Raw genomic sequence first — 13,893 nt, forward strand, 5'->3', positions numbered from 1 at the left:
TCTTGGATACCCAATCAGTCTGGGATCAGGGGGAAGTAATTAAAGAAACCCACAGCTAACTCATTCTGCATGTAGGGTTTACCCCCGAGCCAGGATCGGATTCTTGGCAGCCTACCTCAGTTTTTGTACTGCCTGGATATAAAAGGTGCTAGAGCCCTAAAGGGCTGTTGATATAGTATCCCAGGGTTATGATTTGGAATTAAACTCCTTTCTCCCAGGAGTGGGTTTCACCTCTCAAGGTTTTCTGTAGTCGGATAAGAGAGGCGTTCTTGAAATGTGTTCAGGATCTTCCTCCCTGGGAGTGATTGTCTAGTTCCAGTTTTGGAACAGGAGTTAGTTTATTTTTCATTCTGTTTGTGGTTCCTAAAAAAAGGAGGGAACTTTTTTCATCCTAATTTAGACCCGATATATCAAAACAGTTTCTCAGAGTACTGTCCTCCAAGATGAAGACTATCGCTCCATTCTTCCTTGGTATAGAGGGTCAGTTTATAATGACCTTAGACCTAAAGAATGCATACTCTCAGGTTCCCATCAAAGGGTTCTTCTCGGATTTCTGAGTTTGTGGTTCAACAATGGCTTGGCCACTGCTTCCAGAGTTTCTCAATGGTTCTGGGATTTGCAGTGGCGGCCTGCCTTGATGACCTATTGGTTAGGTGCCATCCTTCAAGTAAAATATCATTCGGAGGTTATTGTTGTCTGTCTTCGTTCCACGACTGGAAGTGGAGCTGGAATAGTAGTCCCTTGTCTCAGCAACAGGGTAGTCTGTGTAGGGACTATATAATTGTTTCCCTATCGATGAAAAACCTGACAGAAAAGCCAAAATTCTTTCTCTTGCCTCTCTCTTCAGTCTAATGCTCGGCATCAGAGGTTCAGTGTATGGAGGTAATTGGTATGATGGTGCTTCCATGGACATCATCCCTTCTTCGATTCATTTGAGAGCTCTGCAGTTGTGCATGCTAAGTGTAATGGGGATTATTCAGATTATCTCAGAGAATAGGTCTGGATCAGTCAACGAGTCTCTTCCCACTGGTTTTTTTCAGGAATTTCGGTCTCAGGCCTCGGATCGCCAGCCTGCTGGGCTGGGGAGAAGTCTGGGACTCGTTGAAGGCGCAGGGATGTTGGTCCTGGGAGAAGTCTGCTCTCCTTTTCATCATTTTGGTGTTGAGAGCGATATACAAAGCTCTGATGGTTTGGCTTCAGTTGTCTTAGCCCAGTTTAGCGGGTCCTAGGCAGACAATATAGCCTTGATGGCTTACATCAATTTCTCTCGGAGTCCTTAGTCATGTAGGAAGTGTTTCAGATTTTTTTTCTGTGGGCAGGTGCTCACAGTTTTGTCTTATCGGCCATTCACTTTTCTGTAGTGGACTCTAGAAAGCGGAGTTCTGTACAGACAGATTTCCCATCTTGGGGTGTGGGACCTCCATCCGGAAGTGTTCTTCAGGTTAACAACCAATTGGGGCTTACCAGAATTGGTTCTGATGACGTCTTTTCAGAACACCAAGTTGCCTAGTTCGGTTGAGGTCAAGAGATCTTCATGCCTTTCTGATATATACTCTGACAGTTCTTTGGCACTTCAGGATGACTTACCTTTTTCCTCGGTTTGTTCTCCTTCCATGAGTCTTCGTTTGGATCAAGTAGAAGAGAGCATTGACTAATAGCTCCTGCGTGGCCTCGCAAGATCTGGTAGGCAGATCTAGTAGAGATGACGTCTCTACCTCTGGAAATTTCATCCAAATTTCGTTTCTATGAAGCTGAAGACTTTGGAGATTGAACGCTTGAATTTAGCTAGGCGTGGGTTTTTCCGAATCGGTCATTGTGACCATGATTCAGGCTGGTGTTTTTTTTCTCAATATTATAAGATATGGCAGGATCCCAAGGATCTTATCTTTTTCTCCAGGAAGGCCTTGAGAAGGGGTTATCTGTTAGTACCATCAAGGGTCGGATTTCGGCCCTTTCTATTTTACAGTACAGGTGTCTGGCAGACAGTCCGGATGAACAATCCTTTATCAGGTCCTGGTCAGAATCAGGCCTGTGTTTAAGTTGGTTGCTCCTCCTTGGAGCCTTATCCTTGTTCTTAAAGTTTTCTCCAGGCTCTGCTTTAGAATATGCATTCCATAGATATTAAGTTATCTTGGAAAGTTTTTTTTTTTTTTTTCCTGCTATTTCTTCTGCTCGGAGAGTTCTGGACTCTCAGCTTGGCTGTGTGGTTCTCCTTATCTTGTATTTCTGGCAGATAAGGCAGTTCTTCATACCAAGTTTAGTTTTCTTCCTAGGGTTTTATTCAGGAAAGTATTGTTCCTTCTCTCTTTCCTAATCCTCCTTCTCATGAAGAACGTCTGTTGCACATCTTAGATGTTGTGCGGGCCTTAAATTTTATCTACAATCTCAGGACTTTTGTCAGTCTTCTACATGTTTTTTTCTGGATAGACATAAATGCTGGAAAGCTTCTACCACTTCTCTCTTCTTTGGCTGAGAAGTGTTAATCGTAGGGCTTATGAGCCTGCTGGACAGCAGCCTCCTGAAAGATTTTCAGCCCACTCCACTAGAGCGGTGTCTTCTTCTTGGGCCTTCAAGAAAGAGGCCTTTGTAGAACAGTTTTTTTTCTATAAATGTGATACTTTTGCCTCGGCTGGGGCTTCTTTTGGGAGAAAGGTTCTGCAAGCAGTGGTGCTTTCTGTTTAGGTTACCTGTCTTGTCCCTCCCATATCATCTGTGTCCTCTAGCTTAGATATTGATTCCCAACAGTAATTGATGATGATCCGTGGACTCACTGTGTCATTAGAATGAAAACAAAATGTATGCTTACCTGATGAATGTATTTCTTTCTTGACACAGTAAGTCCACGGCCCTCCCTGTTTTCAGACAGGCTTTTTTTTTCTACAAACCTCAGGTACCTCTGCACCTTGTGTTATTTCCTTTCTTTCCTTTTCCTTCGGTTGAATGACTGGGGTTTGTGGGAAGGGAAGTGATACTTAACATCTCTGCTGTGGTGCACTTTGCCTCCTCTTGCTGGCCAGGAGTGATATTCCCAACAGTAATTGATGATGATCTGTGGACTCACTGTGTCAATTTATCAGGTAAGCATAAATTTCATTTTTTTCTCTACTATTTTCTAGCCCCCTGAATCATGTCTGATATCGGCCAACCACAGACTAGTATACGTATACCCTGTCAGCTTGTGCACATGCTCAGTGGGATCTTGTTCCCCGGAAAGTGTGTATATAAAAAGACTGCAAAATGTGATAATGGAATTAAATTGGAAAGTGTCTTAAATTGCATCTACTGCCTGAATCATAAAAGTTTATTTTGACTTGAATGTCCTTTTAACTACAATGTTATGGGGTTTATGTCTCCATTGTATAATTTTGCTTACTACATTTGCACAGAAGGTGGTGCATTCCTCCAAATACAGGGGCAGTGCGGGACACATATAAAACAAGTTATTTCTAAGGTTCTAATAACCATGCATTTGCTTAGCATCTTGGTTTCATGTTACTGTGTGCAGTCCAAAGCATTCTTTCAATTTCACACATACTGCAAAAGCTTTAACTGAAGAGGGTGATATAGAGTTGGTAGAAGCTGGGTGGTCTTTGGTCTCTGTATTAAATCACTCACCAATCTGTGTGTACCGAGCATTCTCAAAGCTTGAATGGTAACAAATAGATCACAAACCCTCTGGACTTTTCATTGAACGTTTTTTATTTGTGAATCCTTGACATTTCAAGTAAACAAAGCGTCATTGTGACCTGTAGTTCTGAATAGATGGATTCCATTAATTATCTCTCTGTTTAAACAGCACTTGTCTATATAACCTATAAGTAATATATTGTTTCCTCACAGACTATTCTATAGAAATTCTAAAAACTGACACAACTAAACAAATAGGCACACACATAAATAGTGTGTGTGGTCTGTGTAGATATCACATCATTAAGTAGAAGCATTTATATGTTTGGAATTTTTAGCTCCAGTTTAATTTTCTTATCTAGTTTCAATAAGGAGAGATTCACAGTGTACTGTCCCTTTTTCAGAAGCCGCATACTTATCGAAGATAAATAGCTCACCAGCACGTGTTCACATGGAATCATTATTTCTTTGCCCAACCACGTAGGGAGCCTCTAAGAATATCCCTGACTTTTAACATATTGTGCAACTTCAGGACTTTTCCTGCTGAGATCTAAAGCATTCAGCATTCCGAAATAGGACAGCGTATCTCACTTAAGGCAAGAATCCCAGCCGTGTAAACTGCAACAGAAAAGGGCTGTGTTCCCTCTCTGATCCATGCTATTTGTCGTTTGGTGATAAACATCAGATATGTCTTAGTGGTTTTGAAAGAAAAAACAAAGTAAGCTTGGCTTTGTTTTAGCTTCTTACTGTTTGATTTGAGCTAGCTATTATGTGGTACAATAAAGGGACATTTTAGTTATAAAAAAAAAAAAAATGCATGGAGAAGTTTGACAAAACCTTTTTAAGAAAATACTCTGTGCTCTGCAAGGAACAGTGAGATAAATGTGTGTTGTAATGTGTTTACATTTAAGGCATGCCGATATGAAGGTAAGGGAGCTATTTGTAGACTGTTTAATACTCTCCAGCAGGTAAAATGGATAATTGGTAACAAATTAAAGTGAAGAAAATTTTAGGGTAATCGGTCCCTTTAAAGTTGATTCTGGAGTGACAATGCATTGCCAGACCTGAATGAGCATGATAGGTGATTGATTGGCCACCCCTGATAAGATCAGTAGCTGTGTTCTGCACCAGATCTGTAGCACAATGCTGGTCTAAAGTGGACCTTAAAGGGACGTGATACTCAGATCTTTAAATTTGTTCCTCAGAACAGATAAAATCTATTGCAGTGCTCCTGTTCTTAAAGGTATATGAAACCCAACAGGTTTCCTTCGCAATTCAGATAGAAGTAAATTGAAAAGTTATTTAAAATTGTATGTTCTGTTATCAATGTTATTTCATTCTCTAGGCTGAACACCTCAGTAAGCCAATGACAAGAGGTATATACTGTATGTACAGCTAGCTCCCAGCTCCTGAGCCTACCTATCTATGCTTTTCAACAAGACACCAAGAGAATGAAGCAAATTTGATAATAGAAGTAAATCGGAAAGTTGTTAAAATTGTATCCTCTCAGTCTCTATGAAAGAAAATAATTGGGTTTTATGTCCCTTTTAATCAACCAACTTTTCATGTAGGAGTTGTCCCTGACAGCCAATGAGAAGTAGATTTACATGACTCCTATCCTGTTGGGTGTCATTTTAATTTTAAACAAAGCAAGTGGTTAATCACTGGTATAGACCATCAATTATGCAATAAGAAAATGCTCTGTTATGTCACTGTATTTTCTTATTGCAACTTTACGTCCATTTAAGTTGAAAGCTACTTAAAGGGGCATGAAACCCAAAAAATGTATTTCATGATTCTCACAGAGGTTGTGGTGGTTGTGGTTGTTGTTGTTGTGGTTATTGTTGTAACAATTTTCCCATTTACTTCTATTATCTAATTTGCTTTGTGCTTTTGGTATCCTTTGAAAAGCATATCTAGGTAGGCTCAGGAGCATTGATGCACTACTTGGAGCTAGCTGCTTCTTGGTGGCTGCACATATATACCTCTTGTCATTGGCTCCCCATTGTTTACCTTGCTCCCAGTAGTGCATTGCTGCTCCTTTAGTAAAAGATAGCAAGAGAATTAAAGAAAATTGATAATAGAAGTAAATTGGATTTTTTTTTTTTTTTAACTATTTTCTATCTGAATAAAAAAGAAAAAAAAAATGGTATTATCTTCCTTTTTAAATTAAAACTAACGGCCAATGAGCAATGAATACCTAGTTAAGTTGCATTTCCTATCAGAGACCACTCCCACAGAAAAAGGTTTGTTCTGCGCTACAAGAAAAGGTTTATTTTTTTTCAAAATTCAAGTGCCTGATGTATTATACAGAGCACTATTAGATGGGACACATACATATAGTCTAGGTAAGTGCCTGATGTATTATACAGAGCACTATTAGATGGGACACATACATATAGTCTAGGTAAGTGCCTGATGTATTATACAGAGCACTATTAGCTAGGACACATACATATTGTCCAGGCAAGTGCCTGATGTATTATACAGAGCACTATTAGATAGGACACATACATATAGTCTAGGTAAGTGCCTGATTTATTATACAGAACACTATTAGATGAGACACATACATATTGTCTAGGTAAGTGCCTGATGTATTATACAGAACACTATTAGATAGGACACATACATATAGTCTAGGCAAGGGCCTGATGTATTATACAGAGCACTATTAGATAGGACACATACATATAGTCTAGACATGGGCCTGATGTATTATACAGAGCACTATTAGATGGGACACATACATATAGTCTAGACAAGGGCCTGATGTATTATACAGAACACTATTAGATAGGACACATAAATATAGTCTAGGCAAGGGCCTGATGTATTATACAGAGCACTATTAGATGGGACACATACATATAGTCTAGGCAAGGGCCTGATGTATTATACAGAGCACTATTAGATAGGACACATACATATAGTCTAGGCAAGGGCCTGATGTATTATACAGAGCACTATTAGATAGGACACATACATATAGTCTAGGCAAGGGCCTGATGTATTATACAGAGCACTATTAGATGGGACACATACATATTGTCTTGGCAAGGGCCTGATGTATTATACAGAGCACTATTAGATGGGACACATACATATAGTCTAGGCAAGGGCCTGATGTATTATACAGAGCACTATTAGATGGGACACATACATATTGTCTTGGCAAGGGCCTGATGTATTATACAGAGCACTATTAGATGGGACACATACATATTGTCTAGGCAAGGGCCTGATGTATTATACAGAGCACTATTAGATGGGACACATGCATATAGTCTAGGTAAGTGCCTGATGTATTATACAGAGCACTCTTAGATAGGACATACACACATTGTCTAGGCTAGTTCCTGATGTATTATACAGAGCACTATTAGATAGGACAGATACATATAGTCTAGGCAAGTGCCTGATGTATTATACAGAGCACTATTATATGTGATACATACATATAGTCTAGGCAAGTGCCTGATGTATTATACAGAGCACTATTAGATAGGACACGCACACATAGTCTAGGCAAGGGCCTGATGTATTATACAGGGAACTATTAGATGGGACACATATAGTCTAGGCAAGTGCCTGATGTATTATACAGAGCACTATTAGATAGGACACATACATATAGTCTAGGCAAGGGCCTGATGTATTATACAGAGCACTATTAGATGGGACACATACATATTGTCTAGGCAAGTGCCTGATGTATTATACAGAGCACTATTACATAGGACACATACATATAGTCTAGGCAAGTGCCTGATGTATTATACAGAGCACTATTAGATAGGACACATACATATTGTCTAGGCAAGTGCCTGATGTATTATACAGAGCACTATTAGATGTGATACATCAGGCACTTGCCTAGACTATATGTATGTATCACATCTAATAGTGCTCTGTATAATACATCAGGCACTTGCCTAGACTATATGTGTCCCATCTAATAGTGCTCTGTATAATACATCAGGCACTTGCCTAGACTATATGTGTCATATTAAATACTGCTCTGTATAATACATCAGAGCAGTATTTAATATGACACATATAGTCTAGGCAAGTGCCTGATGTATTATACAGAGCACTATTAGATGGAACACACACATATTGTCTAGGCAAGTGCCTGATGTATTATGCAGAGCACTATTAGATAGGACACATACATATTGTCTAGGCAAGTGCCTGATGTATTTTACAGAGCATTATTAGAAAGTACACATACATATTGCCAGTTTACTGCCCCTTTATGCAAGGACTTTCCAGATGCAAGGAGGCATTTTATCTAAGATTTTTACATCTGCATAACATGTTATACTCTAAGATTGCTCAGTGTTTGAAATGAGGTCAACTTAAAACTGTTCAGTTTACACTATAGCTGACTTATTTTTGAAATACATACCAATAAGCCTAAATCCTTCATTTAACCAGATCTAATGGTATGAGTACCACAGCGTATGGTTCCACCAAGACCATATAGAGTACAGCATTTTTAAAATCCTTAAGTACAGCAAACAAACATATGTCAACTTTTTAAAGCCAGTATGCCGTTCTATTCCGTCATAATTAGACTGGGCTTTAAAGCCTTTATGACGGAATAGAACGTCATAGCTAACGGCCTTCTGTGCTTTCAGGATTTGATCGCGGTCTGGAGGGCGTTCCTAGGGTTGTAGGAACGCCCCCCAGACACGATCCAATAATTGAAATCTCGCGATCGTGGTCTACATCGGAACAGTTGTTCCGATGTAGGCACTTTAGCCCTGACACGAAAGGGTTAAAAGTACTTTTCTTCATCTAGCCATCTACCCAGATCATTAATGTACCATTTTGAATTCACAGAATTATTTTTGTTTGCACATTTACAAATATGATTCTTTAAAAAGTGATCTCTTAATTTCTGCAATTTTTTTTTATCATGCATGTCACAAACTGTTGATTTAGGGGATGCAAAGTGCATAAAGGTTTCCTCCCGTGAGTGTTTCTGTGGGTGTCTGTGTTTGTCTTTGTGCTTTGGTTTGTGTCTCTATGAGTGTGTATTTTTTTTTTCTGTGGGTGTCTCTGTGAGGGTGGGTGTATGTTTCTCTTTGTGTATTTTCTCTGGGTGTCTCTGTGAGGGTGGGTGTGTGTGTGTTTTCTGTGGATGTCTCTTTAAGGGTGTGTGTGTGTGTGTATGTATGTTTGTTTTCTGTGGATGTCTCTGTGAGGGTGTGTGTTTTCTGTGGGTGTCTCTGAGAGGGTGTGTGTATGTATGTCTTTCTGTATTTTATGTGGTTGTCTCTCTCTGTGTGTATGTCTTTGTGTGTTTTCTGTGGGTGTCTGTCTGTGTTTCCTTGGTTGTATGTGCAAGTTTGAGTTTGTTTGTGTGTGTGTGTGTCAATTGTCTGTTCCTTTTTAGGACATTTTGACCTTACTACTGATTATTCACATCTTTCTACAGACTTTGAGACTGAGACCTTTCCGGAAGTCACCAATCTACCGTTTAACCTTTTAAATTATTGTTTAGGCAGTTCAGGGCCCTTCCTTTCAGCCACTGCATGCTGTTGGCATCTTCCTTTACAAAAAGAAAATCAGAACTCCTCCATATTTTGTTTTCTAAATCTCCTTTTTTACAAAACTGTAGTTTACCTCATTACTTGTTAGGTCAATGTAAACAAGTGCTGAGTGTCTGTTTGGGTGTCTGTGTCTGAATGTGTTTCTTTGCGTGTCTGCTAGAGTGTCTATATGTGAATCCTTATATGTATGTGTGTGTTTCAGTGTATGAGTGTGTCTGTATGTTACTACCTTTACAACATTTCCAAGTTTAAATAGACACTTAAGAATAAAGTGCATATACGTTTTAGTCACTTGGTCAAAAATTGCACATGTCAAAGGATGGGGGGGAGCCCTGATCAATGGTTAAGTCAGGGGCCCCCAAAATTTTTAGTGGCGGCCCTGCAGAGCACTATTAGATTGGACACATACATATTGTCTAGGCAAGTGCCTGATGTATTATACAGAGCACTATTAGATGGGACACATATAGTCTAGGCAAGTGCTTGATGTATTATACAGAGCACTATTAGATGGGACACACACACACATATATATATTTGTCATTTGTGATGATCTGAATGCGGCTGTTCTTGGCATTCTTCTATTTTCAGAGCCGGTTTCCTTCTTTTGAAAGAGCAAATCACTAAGATGTGTGCAAATCCTGATCTTAGTGTGTTGAACATTCACAGGAAGGAATCTGGCTTTGAAAAGAGCAGAATGCCGCTAGCGGTCGCCCCCTTCTGCATTCGGATCATTACGAATCATCCAAATGCACAGCCTAATATTGCCCCTTAAATGTGAACTACACATTAAACTTTAAGGGGCATTTATCATCGAAAACATGGTATGTCAAAATCTGTTACAGCTTGCATTGAATAATTCACCTGTACAAAATAAAGTGCTTTTGGAGTTGTCCCCCTCAGCCAATAAACAATTAATATCCTGTCATTTTGTGAAGTAACTTGGATTTCCCCTGGGGGGAAAGAGGTGGGGTTGTGCTACTGATCAACAGCCCTCTTGTTATTTGCAGCATCTGTGCATTTGCGGATTCAGATAGAGCGTGCAATTTTATATAACTTTACATTGATTTCTAATTTGTTTTGTTCTCTTTGTATTCTTTGTTTAAAATGTAGATTGGTGGCAGCACATACAGTATATACCTCTTCTCCTTTGCTTTCAGCTAGCTCCCAGTAGTGCAGTACTGCTCCTTCAAAAAAGGTTACCAAGAGGATGAAGCAAATTAGATAACAGAAGTAAATTGGAAAGTTGTTTTAATATTCTCTATCTCTCTAGTTTTCAAACCTGTCCTCAGGCCTCCCCAACAGGCCAGGTTTGCTGGATTACCTTGGGTGAGAGCGGGTAAAAAACCTTACTAATCAGTGGATTATTTCACCTGTGCTCCAGTTCACAAATACTCGAAATGTGGCCTGTTAAATAGGTCTGAGGACAGGTCGGAAAAACCAATGCTCTATTTAAATCATGAAATATTTTTTTTGTTTTGTTTCATGTCCCCTTTAAAGGGACACTAAACCTTAAAAACAAACTTATCTTCAATTGCAATATTATATTTCACATATATTTTTTAAATGTAATTGTTTCATAGTTTTAACGTTGTAGAGAAATCCTTCTTTGAAAATCGATTTGATTTCCGAACCCACCGCTGCCTATTGTTTTTGCACCCTCCTATCCTGACCGATAACCCAGGTTATGAAAATGGCGGACTTTAGTCGCTATGTGCATGCGCGTTTTTCAGGACTCATCAGTGACCATCAAACCAGCAGACCCCTGTGGTATAGGAGATAGCATATGTGCATGCGCGAGTCAACGGATCGCAATGCGCATGGTGACGACATCACTTAATGATATGCACGAAATCGCTATAGGATTGGCGATTGAGTTTCTTGGTGCACGGCCCATTTTAGAAGCTTGGCTTTACTTACGTCAGTATCGAAATATAAATTATAATTTTATAAGATTCAGAAAGATCATTGTGCTGTAAAAGTAGGTATGTTATGACATATAAAGATTTTGTTATTTGAAATCAATGGTCATGTTGTGCTGAAGAGTACATTTTTGGAATCCTTTAAGTTAAATGTTTTATATTTCTGAATTGTAACCTTGTGTTGCAAATAATAACCACTTGATGGTGCTGTTGTATTGTATTATGTGAACCTATATCATTAAATCCCCTCAGCTATACTCAACAGCTACAATTTTCTTTCTTTTCTTTTTTTTTTCTTAAGCTTTCAGACACTTATTAGATTTGTAATCTGTCAAAAACATATCGTAAAGCATTGTTTCTGCTTATTTATTAAAGAAGAATTAATAGAGTTTTGGAAACCCCTATTTGTCAATACATTGAAATATATTAAGTGTTACATATTTTTCATTTATTTTAACTGCTTTTATTGAATCCACATTTCCATTGAAATGTGCCAAAAAATGTTCTGATGAATCGGCACCTGGGGGTTAATATTGTAATGTATCTACAATTGCCAAAAAAGATTTTAATTGCAAGGCACACCCATACTTCATTGTGTTTTAGTTCCCTCATTAATGCATATGTGATAACAAGCAACATGCCTAGTTTGATTTAATAGTTTTTAATTGCATGCTAACTTTATCTGTCATTAGTTTTAAAAATTTTAAACAATTATTTTATTGTTTCAGCCTGCTGTGAAGTCTGAGAACGTGTCAGAATGGAGCATATTACGTGACGATTTTATGATGGGCGCATCCATGAAGGACTGGGATAAAGATAGCGTTGATGGAGAGCATGGCGTAGAACCAAAACGCAGACATAAGCTGGATGATAGTGCAAGTGATTCCGATACATAAGTCTGCAAGAGGAAGAGACTTTCAAGATAACCAGTTATCTTGTTTGCTTACTCAAATAAACTCTTCATTCTGTGAATGCATAACATTTTTCGGATTACACAAATACCTTTTTATAGGGAAGCTAAATACTAACCTTTTTTTATCTTCTGGATTTGACAACCCTTTTTAATCCGGAAATATTTTCCACAAATGTATAATTTTCAGAATTCTTTCCAAAACATTTTTTTGCTCAGTCAAAACAGTGGCACCTGCCCAACAGTGAAAGGTTTTGCCAAAGGATATTAAAAATTAGTGTTATTCCATTATTGATACACTGTGCCGGTGAGTGCATTTTTATTCCCTCATACACCTTAAGGATTCTGTGCCCAGGAGAAGGTATTTTGGTTATATCCATTTAATGGGTATCTCCTTGTGTGGTGGATATACTGAAAGTCTACTGTTGGCAGTAAAAGGCCTCTTTGGAGGTGCATGAAACGAATTCCAAAACTGCGCTTAAAATGATTCTGCATGAATATAATTCATGGCATTTCAGTGAAGTCTCTCCAAGGTTACCAAAACATATTTATTTCATTTTAAACGTTTTTGGTCTTGCGTTATCAAAGCAGTGCTAAACCTTAGCAACTTTTGAATTAATCTCTGCTTGCATGTATACCTTTGAGAACAAGCCACACATTTGCCATTTGATGTGGGAAAAGCATGAGAATATTTCCTCTCTGCTTCGCACAGTGTTGCCAAGCCATGCTGTTTAACTTTATTGTTGAAGGGATGTTGCACACGAAATGAAAGGTTAATAAGGGTAATCATTTTTTTTTAATTGCATGGGCTTTCTGTATCATGAGTTGAATTTTTACTTGTGTCCCTATATGCATAAATTAAAAAAAAAAAAGACGGCATGCATTTATTTGCTAAATTTCCTGTGATATATCCTCTGTTAGTTGCTGGGTTCATTTTTAAAGGGACGTTATCATATTTTTTTTTGCCTTGTAACAAACATATGTTCTCTATAAACCCATTGGCTGTTACCAACACAAAATATTAATTGCTATATCAACTTCGCTAAATTTTCTGTTTTCCCTAAGTTTAATAAAGAACATTTTAAATGTTATGAGACCGAATTAAATGAAATGTTGTAGTTTGAAATACATGTTGTACATAAGGGAAATAGGATCTGTGAATGAATTTGTTTTGATACATTTTGCGTGTATAGTGTGTTTCTTTATGCCTATCATACTAGTAGGAATGTGTACAACACTCCTATCAAAGGAAACCTAATTGTACTATAGCCCTCAAAATTATCTGTGGTTACCTCATCCTGAGGATTTACTTTTTGAAGTGTGAAGTGAAGTGGCTGCCTACTCGATAGATTAGACTGGAAGGAAAGTTCTCGAGCGGGATTACCTCCGCTCTCTAAATGACTTAGGTCCAAAGCTCACAGATGAATGGAATTTAGCTTGGATTTGTAGACTGGATTTGCTGATAAAACATGCTCTCAAAATGGATAACCAACTAGTCTGTCTTTCCCAAAATGCAACTGAATTAAATTACATAATACAATGAAAAATGTCTGCATACTCATTGCTAAAATAAAATAAAAAAAGTTAAATGAAATTTGCCCTTTAAATTATCAGTTTGGTGTCTGATTTATTTTGAGAGTCCATAATTCATTCTGTAGCTTAAAGATATATAACACAGTAAATATTGTTAGACCTAATGATGTACTGAAAGCAAAGATTAGCCTTAGAGTATTATGTAGCGTTTGTTGTTTTTTTTATAAATTAATTTTTTAAATATTGAAGATATAAGAGTAAAGGTATAGTTTCTATAAAGTACTTTTATTATTTGCTATAAATTAATGTTGGAGCATTAGTTTTCTATTTTCCTGACTTC

The 13,893-nt window shown here is 38.0% G+C and overlaps 1 protein-coding gene across 1 annotated transcript in view; it reads left to right on the plus strand.

Moving 5' to 3' along the window:
* Window positions 1-13,627, plus strand: part of RRP15 (ribosomal RNA processing 15 homolog) — a 102,209-nt gene extending 88,582 nt beyond the window's left edge. Inside the window, exon 5 of the mRNA XM_053712504.1 lies at window positions 11,839-13,627. Within this exon, the coding sequence (XP_053568479.1) occupies window positions 11,839-12,006 (168 nt within the window). The 3' untranslated portion in view covers window positions 12,007-13,627. The remainder of the gene's footprint in view (window positions 1-11,838) is intronic.
* Window positions 13,628-13,893: the final 266 nt, after the last annotated feature.

This window comes from Bombina bombina, chromosome 4 (genome assembly GCF_027579735.1).
Source record: "Bombina bombina isolate aBomBom1 chromosome 4, aBomBom1.pri, whole genome shotgun sequence".
In the NCBI taxonomy this organism is placed as follows: Eukaryota; Metazoa; Chordata; class Amphibia; order Anura; family Bombinatoridae; genus Bombina; species Bombina bombina.